The sequence below is a fragment of the Bombus vosnesenskii genome, unplaced genomic scaffold (genome assembly GCF_011952255.1).
Source record: "Bombus vosnesenskii isolate JDL3184/JDL3185 unplaced genomic scaffold, Bvos_JDL3184-5_v1.1 scf7180000013265, whole genome shotgun sequence".
NCBI classification, from domain to species: domain Eukaryota; kingdom Metazoa; phylum Arthropoda; class Insecta; order Hymenoptera; family Apidae; genus Bombus; species Bombus vosnesenskii.
In genome coordinates, this window is record NW_022882925.1 from 3308405 (window position 1) to 3322540 (window position 14136).

At 38.7% G+C, this 14136-nt stretch overlaps 2 protein-coding genes across 2 annotated transcripts in view; one reads left to right on the forward strand and one right to left on the reverse strand.

Moving 5' to 3' along the window:
* Nucleotides 1-297: 297 nt before the first annotated feature.
* LOC117243364 (E3 ubiquitin-protein ligase RING1) lies at nt 298-2274 on the reverse strand. Its single transcript, XM_033510789.1, has 4 exons — nt 2009-2274; nt 1005-1383; nt 596-898; nt 298-515 (listed from the first exon to the last, which is right to left on the reverse strand). Exons 1-4 carry the CDS (start codon nt 2249-2251, stop codon nt 298-300), a joined length of 1143 nt encoding a protein of 380 aa, XP_033366680.1. The 5' UTR covers nt 2252-2274.
* A 7495-nt stretch (nt 2275-9769) lies between these two features.
* Nucleotides 9770-14136, forward strand: part of LOC117243330 — a 48483-nt gene continuing 44116 nt past the window's right edge. Inside the window, exon 1 of the mRNA XM_033510698.1 lies at nt 9770-12441. Within this exon, the coding sequence (XP_033366589.1) occupies nt 12239-12441 (203 nt within the window). The 5' untranslated portion in view covers nt 9770-12238. The remainder of the gene's footprint in view (nt 12442-14136) is intronic.

Sequence of the window (14136 nt, forward strand, 5' to 3'; positions counted from 1 at the left end):
TTGTTCCCTTGCAGAAAATGTACGAGCAACCACTCCCATAAAGAGAAAAATTGCACCACTGCCCACTATCACGAGAAACTCGTTATCCTTGTACCTCTCCCGATTCTTGAACATAATCCAAGGCTACTGAAGTACAGTAAAATATATTCATCAATTTTTGATAGATAATAATACACGTTTCTCTGTATTTCTCTGTACTCCACGTAGTATGAATGTTTTTTTTTTTTATTTTTTATTTTCTATTTTTAGAGCTTGACAAGGTTAGCTCCCATCAGATTGATACTTTCTAGGCCTTCCCTAGGTCTTCTTCCATGAGTAATACATTTCCAGGGGTCGATTGACGCGCCAGAATTTGTCGTTCACCTGTCTTAACGTTTGAGATCCACTTAAAACCACTAACTGACCAGGCGATGGTGCTATGTATATGCAAAAATTCAATAGCCTATCCGATTCTGATAATTCTGTATCCAGATCCAATGTTAGCCGCATGGCCAGGTACTTGCTCAGATGATCCACTATAAAAATTAATAGGGATTATTTCTTCATCTTCTCTGGATAGCCTTCTTAGATCCGTACGATTTTTTCGAATATTCACCTGTCGCGTTCGCCGTCGTCTTGATGTACCGAATGCTATTTTCCTTCAAAGCTTTTATGAGTGAATTATCTCCGGCCATTTCCGTAGGATGTGGTTTGAAGACGAGTTCGATTTCATTAAGCATTAAAGGCTCGCTCGGACCTTCACCCTCTGTGTCTACCATGGAATCACCACCACCGGTTTCAGCTTCTGCACTAGATGAGTCGTTCTCGGAATTTTGTAAACTTTTCTGTCGTTTCGGAGGTTTGGGAATTTGATTTGCTGGATTCGGTGATGGCGTGGTGGAATTTCTGGATGTTGTACCTGCAAATTGGCGATTTTACTCACTACAGGCCCATCTATTCAGTCTATCCAAGCAGATACAGTAAAGCTATTACAAGCTACGTGCGACTAGAATTTTTTAAATTACCTCCACTACTATTATTTAAAGGTCCTGTTGTACTTTGAGACGAGTCACTTTGATTCGCAGCATTTGTAGCGTTTGGTGTTGCTGGGGCACTTGCATTTTGTGAATTGTTATAAGATGTCGCGTTGCTAGCATTCTCTGACTCGTTAGCATTCTTCCTAGACCTCTGAGAACGATTTTGGCTTTGTAATTTGATCCCCTCTGTAATAGAATTTACCAGTGCAGCCTGAGAATGCGACTTGTTCAGTTTTGCCAGTACCCTTTCTTGGTGTGCCTCGTACTCATCACGACTGGGATATATCTTAGAAATCAATAGATCGAAGTTAGGATCTGGTCTGAGAGACCTCTTGGATACCAATTTTTTCCTGCATGTTGGACATTCCTATAAACAGAATTTCACATCTTGTATATTTCCCAAAACCAACCTAATCTCTACCAGTAATTTAACTCACTAATAGCCATCTCAAAATGATAAAATCAGAATCACTGTCACAAAGGCCAATAAACAAAACAAATCAACTTCATTCAACATTCGAAACTAATAACTTATGAACTATCTTAGAGAATGAAGGATAAACACAACTTTCTGCATTATCAAATAAAACAGAAATCTAAATTCAATAATCAACAGAACATTCTACTTTTCTAACTAATATCATCGAAATAAAGACACAAACATTACACACAATATGAAACGTTATTCACGGTGCAGTTCAAAAACCATCGAATTTGACAGAAATAGATTGAAAATACGATCGCAATCTACTCTTCGTTAAAAAATTACTTCAACACTTGACTGCATAATTGATCTAAGACTACATATAAAAAGATAGAGTAGTATTTACATAAAAGCGTAATATATAGGGAAAAAGGAACAGTGACGTGATATTGACCAAGTACTAACATCAATTTTTTAGTGAAACAAGAAGTATCTAGATACTCTTCGTCTCGAGAGTAATCATATATTTAATAGTTATCGTCAGAACGATTCCGGAACATACACGTACCTTATTACCGCTTCTAAGTGCCGTAATAATACAATCGGAACAGAAACGATGTAGGCACTCCTTGGTAGTCATAGTCTTTTTAAGCATATCCAGACAAATTGGGCACATAAGCTCACTGTGCAAACTTCGTGGACTAACCGCGATTTCTGTATTATCAGTAATGGCATCCTGAGGCGTACGATGAAGCTCATACAACGATAATTCCCAAGTTTTGTTCAGGCCGACTTGCTCCGCGGAAGCCATCTTGACTACATACTAGCCATCAGCTGAAAAGCCTGTACACACCACATATAGCCGCCTGAATTTTACTAACGCCATCTTATGGCATCCCTGTGAAGTTTTAAACGCGATTCCGGACAGTAAGTTAAAAAAGCGGGCGACTACGAAAAAAGTTGTCTATGGTGCTTTTCCTCGTTTCCTTTTCCTGGGTTTCTTTCTTTTGTTTTATCCGTACATGGCATCCTGTAATTAGCATAATAAATAGATTCAGTCACAGTGGATACAGTGAGAGGTAATTGAACACAGGACACAAGATGAAGAAATTAAAAGATTTAGAAAGGAAACGCTGCTACAGTGGCATATAAAATTTTCTGATCAGAGAGATTTCTCACTTTATATTTTAAAAATGATATTCTTTTATTATTATTAAAAAGAATTTTAAGTGATGTTATACAATCATTTAACAGTGCTTGTGTATTATACTATTTTCTTAATCATACTCTTATACCCAAACATTATTTAAAATTCTTTTAGATATCATCTTTCGAATATAAAGTTAAAAATGTATTCTGATCGGAAATCTTGGCATGCCATTACATATGAATCTATAATCTCAGAAATAGAAGGATGAAAGAATGGATTAAAAAGACATAAAATCCTTGACAAAAAAAGGCAGTCCAGCAAACCACTGTGGGAAATTAATATAGATTTAACCACAGACAAGGTACGTTTAACGAGATCATTAAAATGAAGGTCGATAAAGTGGGTTCCTGTTATTAAGCGGCGGGCGCATTCAAAGATGTTTAATAATCCGCGATATAAGTTGATAAACTAATCGGTGCAGACACTTGTCGTGCTTTATAAATAACACTGGTCGACTCGATACCGTCTTTGCAACTGCAATTAACACTCGAACGAAAGTACGATCGTATGATCGTGGCGAATGAAGGAAGCGAAGAAAATGCAGGCATAGAGGGCGGGAAGGCGCATAAGCGTAGGCAAAATATGTTTCCTCGTTATAAATAATATAACGGTATATAATACCGTCTAAGATGGGCGTAGCTCGGCCATCGCCGCATACGCGTTGGATACATCTTTCTAAGCGAACGAGTACAGAGGTGCAATCGCGCATCGATCTAACATGGCAAACTAGACCGACGAGACCCGAACTCCTTTTTTCCCTGACCTTAACTGTAGATAACCGTAATTGCGCCTGTCGGTGCTTATTGGGAAGACGTGTTTTATCACCTTTCTTCGACGATACGATCGGCGTCTTCAATCACTAGACCGAGTGCTATCCATCTTTTGCTACTGCTCGTCTCGACGGGCAAAAGAAAAATACTACGGAAAATATGCATATGTATACGACTTATGTCAAATTATATCATTAAACTTCTTATTAATACCAGTACAGTTTCGATGCAAAACAGGCAAGTTAAAGAGTATATCGTAAGATAACGAGAAATCCATCGACAGATTTCTGAAGTGATTTATAGGTATATGCAAGGAGCATTAAGAACGTTTATATAGAACTTGAAAAATTAGCTGTCTCTATCCTCGTGATAGTTCAACGAACCTAGATATTTAAAACCATCAACATGCTGATGGCCTTTCGTATGTACCTCGACGACGTAAGGTGTGTTCGTTCGTAAAAATTGGACTAAACATATTTTAATGTATGCGAAATTTATAGGTCAGTCGGCGAAGGTAATACGGGGCGACACCTTGTTCCACTTAACGGTGATCCTGCTCCGTCAACTTTTTAACTCGATTTAATTCTTTGCCTTTGGCGAAGGACGACGCATTAACCGTTCACCGTGTTCTCTTTCTCTCTGTCGTCCGATTGAAAAAAATCTAGGTTGAACGACGTGCTGGAAAATTGATATTTCCGATACTCTGTAATTCCATAATACTTTTCAACTGATATTAGGAATTTTATTGAATGAAAACTATCGATTTATTCTAGTTTCGATGGTCGGAGCGTGACGACAAAGAATTACAGCGAACAAGAGACAGGCTATTAGAAAACTATATAAAAACGGCCAGATTGCTACATTGACATGCTTTCTAGCGGACAATCTTTCTCTCGCGAAGCTTACGTAATTCCCAGCCACGATCTCCCCGTGTACTGCCTACATAGCGATGCCAAACCACGGTCACACGGGTATTATAGATATTATAGTACGGTTTACGTATCCTTTTTGTACATGCGCTTCTTCTCATGGAATCGTATCTTCATTTTACGTAAGCTCGCGGGGAACGCCCATCGGGCTAAGTCTTCCACTGTAATTTTCGAACAATATCTTTTTATGGTGCCGATTCACTATGCTTCCGGTACAAAACCTTGTAATCTTTGGATTCCTATTCACGATATTCATCACGTGATAATTTTGAAAACGTTCGAGGTAAATCGCGTGTAAGAAGCTCCGCGCAGACTCTCCAAATGGACCACGTTGAAACGTTTTATAATCGATCGTTCCGAAGCGATCGACGTGAAAGGCTATCGATCCCATCGGCGAACGTTACAAAACGACCAACAACGCGATCTTCTTCGCGCGCGTTTTAATACAGAAGCGATCTGTGCTCGATGATTCGATGGTAAAAGCTTTCATTTAGTTTCAGTTAATGCTCCGATGATCCGTTTGCATGACTGCGATCTGCTACTGTACCAGCATGATAATTGCAAGATAAAACAAAAAAAGTAGAATGGAACGTAAAAGTCAGATCGATATAGAACCAAGGAAATTTAATAGATTAACCGATCTCATTCCAATAACCTATGGCGATATATTTGTATGCAACTATACTATATTGTATGGAACTTCGATATAGAAAAGTATATCGATGAATGCTCCAATGGCTTCGTAATATGACAACGATTCGCTATTGGGCCATTATAATAATCACATCTTACAATAGAACTCTATTTATCTGAACTTTCACTGGTAGAATTCACTCATCCGAGCATAATAATATTAACTCTAATTACACATGTGTAGCACACGTATAAACTGTTTGTTTCCTGACAAAGTCAAATTTCTACTGTATAGTTCTGCTGTAGAGGATCTGTTGCTGTTATTCCGAGCATTCGAAAGCAAAAGCTTCGATTTAGTTTCGGTGAATGCTCCAACGATTCGTTCGTTCGCCGGACAACGATTTGCTACTGTAAGACGGTAATAATTATTATTTCCTTCTCGACTTCCTTGTTCCCTACATTGCGCAAGCATCCGGAAGGAGCAGTGTTCTTGCCGCTTGATACATGGTTACAAGTATCCGTTCAGCCCAGGTCAAGCGTGAATCTGACCCAGAAGAATCACCGTACACGTTGGATCCATCCTGACCCATGGATTAACCAGCAGCCATGTTTTACGCTTCCTACGAGACGATCTCTCGCAACCGGAAAGGTCACTACCTCGCGTGAAAGGATCGAGCTTTCATTCACGACACGATTACGCAAAGGTTACGATCAGTTATCAAATGAAAATGAAGTTTTAGCTTGGGGGACATAGTTTGCGCGACTCTGATACGAAGAATCAATAAGCTGGTTCTGTCTTTACACTATTTCGATTTGATCTAACACGATTAAAACGGCGTTCCCTTAAAAACTTCTATTTGAATTTCACTCATATTCGAGGCGTTACGTTTTCACGTATTTTTCGGTATGCCTACTTTTCTTAGATCTGTACTCTGACTTTACTTTATGTTTCTTCCCTGGAATTTAACGACCGGCTGTCAAGACCGTTTTTTTTTTTTTATTTTATCCTCTACTTCATAGGAGAATTGTATAAGAGAGCCATTCGGAATAAAGGGAACATCGAGTGCCTGTAATTTTCTTCAATGTATTAAATTATAGGGAATTCTTAATTTCAGTCTTTCGTTTGACGTTTGAAATTGCCACTTAACCGTGACTTAAAAGTGAAATCTCTTACAGGCAATTGTCTTTATAAATTTATGAAACAAAAAAACCTGCTCAAATAAATGATCGCAGTATAGCAGGCTTTAAACATAGAATTCACTCTACAATAAAAAAGCCATATAATCATATAAATCTTACGTTCTATTGTATACGATCAAGCAACCAAACAAATTAAATACGTACGGAGGAAATCAGTATAGCAGGTTCTAAAGAACATAAAGTTTATTTTACGATTAAAAAAATTGCCTACAGTCGTATAAATCTGACGGCGCATTGTATACAATTGTAATAGCGGAGAAGCCTTGAAATTTTTAGATTATTCCTAAGTGGATCATATAAATAATCAAGAGCTCCGGTTCCACCTTGTTAACAATGTAACAGAGTTGAAAAATGCGACCACTTGAATCTATAATTACGATCACACATCTGCAGCAATGAATGGAAAAACGATGAACGATAACGTATAGAAGAAGACAAAGAATCAGAGTCGCAATGCGACTTTACGAGCCAAATCGCTGCGACGTGCGATAATAATTGCAAGACCCATCTCATTAGTACGTTCATAGCGTTTCCTTGTTCCCGACATTGCACAAGAAGCCGGAAGTAGCTACGGTTTCTTTTCACCGAATGATACACGAGTGCAATCGCTTATCTTGTGCACGGAACACGGACTGATCTGTTTTGGTTAGAGATTCACAACGTTCTATTCAATCTGGAAATACATTACTGTCCATAAGTATTTCGATACTTTCAAATTACTGCATTGTAACAACTTACGAAAGCATTCAAATACTTGTAGAAACCTCTTTTATCAATATGTATATGTGTGTCTGAAATTTCATGTGTATTTTGAAATTTCACTGGCATTGTAATAAGGCTGAAGATTATATCGGTAAAGTTTAAAACAAATCTGAAGATGTACGCGAAAGTTATGAGATACTTGGTACAAGTATATATATTTCATAGAGACTATAAAAACGTTTAAACAGTTAATATGCATTAATTTTGTATTAATAGTATGTTAGAAGTAAATATCCTGTAATTTCTATATATATTTTCGTTTCTCATTATAGCGTTAAGGAAACTTTAAAATGTTTTATATAACATATACTTATACCTATACTTATAAAATACTTATAAAATACTTATGAACGATAATGTACAAGTAGACCATTTTACGTTTTCGGTGTTAGGATTGCACGGTAAAATATGGTGTTTAAGCCGAAAACCTGTTGGTCCCGCTACGAGATTTACACGGGTTATTAGTACTCGTCAAATAGAAAACTCGATCTACCGTCACTAACACCGCGGATATTACTTTATATTTATATACATAGATTGTGTCGATCTTATAATCTTCGATTGCATAACACGGCAGTGCAATTACCGTAAATTATTAGGTTCCCGGGAATCTTCGATTAAGGAAGATCGCATGAATCCAACTAGATTAGCGCGAAATTGAAGAATCAATTTTTGATCGAAGTCAAAATGGCATCAAGGTTGAGCATAAGGTTGAAGGCAAAATGCCATAAGATTAAAAGATGAAGTTATTAAAATATTCAGTGATAAAGAAGAAACACTTGCCGAGAAAGATTAAACGATATATTATCGCCCTTTCACGTTCGATATAGTGAATCGGAAAGATTGATGAATCTTAATGACTAACAAGTGACAGTCTCTGCAAACAATAATAAATCGCTTAGTGAAAATAACGTTTTTTCTTCGGGGTTTTCCTGCTTCGTTGATTAAAGGGGTCTTTCTCGCGTGTCTGTTACAGTGCAGACCCATTTTCAGTCGTGAAAACCACGCTTCTTGCCAATTCTATCCCGCACCGGTACTTGATTACCTTTCATTAGAAAATCACAGTAAAATCAACACGACCTGGGTACTAACGGATTTCATCTTCGGTGAAAACTAACAAACGCGGTAACATTCATTTTTTTTTCTTTTTGTTTTTTTTTTTTTTTTGTACATTCACTTCGAGGATGGTCAGGATAATCTCTCGCATATTAAAACGAACCGAATCTATCCGATTCACTCGCAGGATGCGAATTACGCAGCGAGGAAGTATCTATTTTGCGAGCCGTCTTATTAATGTTCCGAGGATGTTTCGCGATGAAGAAGACTCGTTTGGAATTTCACCTTTTACCTCGACGTTCCAGCGCGATTCAGACGATGCCTGTAAATCGAGAGAACCGCGATCGACGCCGGCTTCCCCTTCGAATAAACATTCTTCGACAAACCAACGAACAATTTACTTTCACCCTTAATCCAACCACCAGGTTCGAAATCAGTTTCCTATTACACGCCCATCGCGTTCCTTTTCCCCAATGAAAATTACAAACTCATGAACACTGAAAAAATCACACGGCAATTTACTCGATCGTTTATCTCGATCTTATCAGGCTTGTCGATCTTCAGTAAGATCTACAGAAATTTCTATCAGTTGCTTCTCATTTCTTCTGTTAATGATCTAGCAGTGAAATAATGTGCAGAAATTGCTCAAACGCAATATTGTAGATACTTTACAGAAGCTCGTTACATCAATCAGAGATATGCAAAAAATTGCATGAATAAGTAAGAGTCGAGGTAACTTATCTATGAGTCTTCCAATTTCTTTAAACATGTAATTGCACAATTATGGTGGTAAGAGAAATAGTGACGAAAGAAATATTAAATAAATTCCTGGAATCCTCTGTCGTAGACAGATGTTAAAAAACGAGATTCAATAACATACAGGCTTCTATCAGCTTTAACTTTCATACAACAAAAAACTATTTTACATTCCGAAAGTAGGAAATGTGACACGGCAAACAATGTCCAGAGTTCAACTTGACGTAACATTGCAAGTGATTCATATTTCTGTATCGAATTAAGTTTTAATGCAGAAGAAATACGTTTTATGGATATACTAAAATAGGAAAGAAAGATACAAGACATCCAAAGTTCACATTGCCGTAGAACTACAAAGGATTAATAGATTTACCAATAGATCTGTCAATTAATAATAGATTTACCAATGTAATTTCAATAACCTGCAAAGATATATTCGTATCAAATTAAACTTCGATACAAAAGAATAAATCTTATACGTTGGAAATAAAAGAATAAAAAATTCAGATCAAAGTAGAACCACGGTAGAACCACGAAAGGTTGATAGATTAACCAATTTCGTTCCAATAATCTACGTTGACATAATTGTGTCGAATTAAGCTTCGACACAGAAAAGTATACATTTCTCATATGTTAAACGAATAAAAAAAAGCATAAAGTTCAGATCTACGCAAAACAGCGCAAGGTTAATAGATTCATCAATATCGTTTCAATAATCTACATCGACGTATTTGTAATCAATTAAACTTCAGTATAAAAAAGTACATATATCTTGTATCTAAAAAGGAAAAAAGAATAAGTCGAAAGATGAAACTCAGTCGACCGTAAAGCCATAAAAAATTAATAGATTGAACAATTTCGTTCAAATAACCTACATTGCCATACGTACTTTTGTATGGAATTAAGTTTCAGTATAAAAGACTACATACGTGTACATCTCATATATGAGAAAAAAAAAGATGCAACGAAATGTAAAGTTCAGATGTACGTAGAATCACGAAAGATTAACAAGTTAATTTCGTTTTAATGACCGAATAACTGTCGAAAGTAGGAAGAGCGGAACGAAATGTAAAGTTCAGATCAACGTACGACCATGAAGGGTTAATAGATCGAGGAAGCTGACCCAGTGAATCGATGCCTTGTTTACGCGTATTCGATGCGACCTACAGGGCACTGGTGCGACGTAGGTCGTGGCTTGACCCACACGCGGTTCGTGAATTCTCTTGGACGTCGGTGGCGACCGCGAGGCGGGATGTAGAGGAGCTTCGTTGGAGAGAGGCGATGCTCACACGTGCACCTCGGGGCATTCACGAGTTGGCAGTCGGCTGTTGAAACCCGCCCGGTGAATGCCTCTGCAGCCTCTCGTGCAAAGATTTTTACCGACCTTTCGATACATACCTATGGGGTTCGCGTACACGCGCCAATTTCCAACCTACGTCAGAAAATATATAATTAGCGAACGCCCGCTGCTTCGAGAAAGGAGGAACACGATTGAAAACCAAGTGTGTGGTAAACGTCGGCGGCAGTGACGCGTGACACAGACGTCGAAGAAAGTGAAATGTGATTCTCCAGTGGACAGGAAGTTATAAGACGGATTCGGCCATTCGACAAGTTTCACTCGATTTTAGAGCTAACGTTTTTTACGTTTAACAGAGACGCGCGTTCCAGAGAAATTCAGTGCAATTAAACCGGCGACACGCATCGGCGAGGACCTCGTACGAGACCGTTCGAGCGATCGAAATGCGTAGATTATGGTTCAACTAGACGGTTTGTGACGACTCGTTGTATTGGTAAATATTACGATACAAATAGCATCGGCAGATATTGCCGTATTTATACCATGAGACTTGATTTATTATGAATCGGATTCACGTGTAAGAAGAATGTCTGATCTATTTACTAAAGAGACAGAATCATTAGCGATCTCGGTCGTTTGAGAGAAAACAAGTCGAACAGTACTACGGATAACAGTTCTAAGAAAGAAAGAAAGAAAGAAAGAAAGGCGTAAGAAATCGATTGCCTTAAACGGAGGAAAAATGCTCCCTGCGTCGGAATGAGCTCGTAATGCAGCGTAATAACGGTTTCAACGATTTTTCGCGTGTCAGTGGATCACTAGGTTTTCTAGCCATACCGTCTGGCTGGGTTTTTGCAAAAGTTCACAGAGGTTCCGCTCGTCGCGTCATTCGTCATTCATCGATTAATCAATTCCTCTTTTAACACTTGGTGCGAACAGTGTTTACTTTCTTCGGACAAATTGATTCGTCCAACTGTTCATTAGATTCTTATCGCTGTAAATCGGCATGGAACGATAAGACTTCTCGATTCGTTCCGCGTGGTACGTGTGCAATCGTGAATCGTTCGAAATTTCCATCGGGACGCCGTTATATCGATTTGAAAGAAATTTGCACGACGAAAGGTCTAATGTGCCACTGGATAAGATGAATGGCTGTGGACGTTCGCGACAGGACGCGTTTCGAAGCAACTCGTTCTTTTCCATCCGAGTGCGCCAACGGGGGCCGTACATGATGGCAATACACGAGCAACAAGTATGGGAATCGTCGAGCCACCGGCTACTGTGACACTAATGACGTTAACGACACGAAGATAATATGTCGCGTGAATCGTAGCAAGGACGTGTGTACCGGTATCAGTAAAGAGACTATAATTGTACCCGTAGAGCGAATTACTCTAATTAATGGAGGCGTAATTAAGCAAAAATTAAGTTTCAACCGAGCACGATCCGAGGGTGCACGTGTAAGTGCATCGATGACATTATGCAATCAAGGTACTGTTCGTATATCACCCGATAGAAACGTACAAATAACGACATAGAAATCGCTTAAACGATCACGTGTTAAAGTCGTGGGGATAATTTATGGATTTGCATGTCGAGATATGTTAATAAAGTTACGAGGACGTGCTTTTAACGCTTCCGCCGATGGAGAAAGAAGGGTAGACACACGCAGCTAATTTATAAATGAACCCTTCGAGGGGTCAGCCAAGCCTGTAATTACGCAAGTACGAACGCACGCTGGCGGAGGCAAAGACAATGCAGGAGATAGCGTGATATCGGTGAGACATCGCGCGAGAAAAAGTCCTCATTGTCCAAGGAATGTGGGCGTATCGCGCAAGATATCTGATCGATAAGGAGAAAAATCTTGCGAGCAAAGAGGATTACAAAAAGCACTCTGTACGCGGTGCATATCGTTAATGTATCTCGTAGCGTTAAAACGAATTAAACTAAGGAAATAAAAGTGAATGGAACTGTAAATGAATGAAATAAGGAGAATGGAAGAAACTCTATAAAGATATGAAATAAGAAGAAACTAGAAACAAGTGCTTTCTTACCTTACTTCGTATGATCGCAAATTGTGAAAGTTTACTTTTATCGAAATTTCAAACCTTCCTTGAGAACTGATTAAAGCAATAAAAGTCAAGATAAATAAAGAATTACACGTCGCAAAATACTGACAACTGATAAAATGGGGAACACAAGATCGCAGCCTTGCCAACGAAGCAAGTCGCTTTACCTATTCTACCTTATCCATAGAACATGGAGTATTGTAACTGATCATCGAAAGGAACATGGTCGCGCCGATGATGCCGATCGAGAATCTGATTTATCATCGAGGTGCAGCGGATGCAACACGTGTGATTATGGACAAGACAGTCTTACTTTCGACAGGTAAGTCAGTTTTCTATTATATCACGGATAATGAAGGAAAGTAAGGAACTGTATATAAATGCAAGGGAGGTATTTAACGAATTGTTTAGTGATTTATAGAAGAATATGACAACATTACTTAGAATTACAATTAAACCTTATTATCAGATTCTGTATAATATACAGTAATAAAAGGAGCTGAAAAAGAAATGACTCTAAAAGCCAGAAGGGCCATCAAAGTATCCACTCAATACAATCCCCGGAAACAAACCGTGAGTGGAATATTTATTCTATTCCGCAAATTTTAATTTACTATATGTAATTATGAAATAGAAAATTCTCAAAATCAAATCGCGACGAGTGCTTCATCATATTTGCAATATTAACTAATTCACTATTGGCAAAAAAAGAAAGAGAAAGAAGAAGAAAAGAATATTTCCGTGTAAATTATTTGCGCAACACTAATATCTATTAATCTATGCACTCAGATTTAAATGTTCGCAACACTAATAACGGTCCAGCGCAGCCATATAAGAGGCTACTGGTGAAATTGCATCTGATGATGCAGGAGCAGGAACATGCTTCCAGTGGGAGGAGATTGGGCATAATAAGCGCAACGCTACTTTCAAAAACTCGATCATTCATCGACGCAACTCTAACTAGAAAACTAATTAAAACAATCGCGACAATAGAAAAGGATAAATTCTGATACGTATAAATTCTTTAGGAAGTTCTAAAAGTTCATAATAAAAATTGCAAAAGACAATCGCGATATCGTAATTCGCAACTCTAAAACAGACGCGATTATCATTTTATCGCAACTCTAATTCAACCCGTAATTAATCTCTCGCGACACTAATAAGAAAAACCGCGATCTACCCAATGTGACGATGGACCGACATATACATCAGCCAAGAAAGAAAAGAAAGAATTACTACTACTACTACTACAAATACTAAAAGCGTGCATAGTGACAAAGTAGTAACGAGAATGACTTTCCATGCTCTGGATGATCCAGAGGATGGAGAGCCATTGGTAGTTGCCCTCTTGAACGGCAGTTTGCCAGGCCTCTTCGGCTCATAGCCTCTTCTTTCTTCGGGCGCAATGCCCGCTGGAACTTAAATCTAGGCTCGAGTCTTTCTAATCGCAAAATAAAAAATAACTTATAAAGGTAAAATAAAAAGATAAATCGCGGATGCTATTCCCAGCGCACATGGACGACCAACGATCATAGCGACCGCTGTCCGTTCGCATGTGCAAGCTCGAGCAATAAACGTTCGTTTCGGAACCCATTCGCGACCACGACCGCGATATTCGAAAAATCGATAGGCAAGGCTCAAGACAAATGGTATGCTCCATTCGTGATGCCAGCTTCACCGTCAATTTTTCAAATCAAATTTCCTGAAACAGGTTGGACACGCGAAAACGCGCCTACCCGACGAAAGACTGTGCCAACCTGCCCGGCCCTACCTACTTATAGTTAACACTCATACCAGAAAATATGCTACCTATCCTACCCGGAAACCTTTATTTAAACCTGAAAAAATGGCAAAACAAGCACACCAACACATTCACTCCACGGTTCTCACACATAACCCGGGCGCAAAGGCCTATACTAGAGAGACGCCCCGGGACGCCTCCGACACCCGAGTTTGGCATACAACTTTCACACTCTAAAGTACGTACCATTTCTCTGAAATCGACTGACGATGGCTA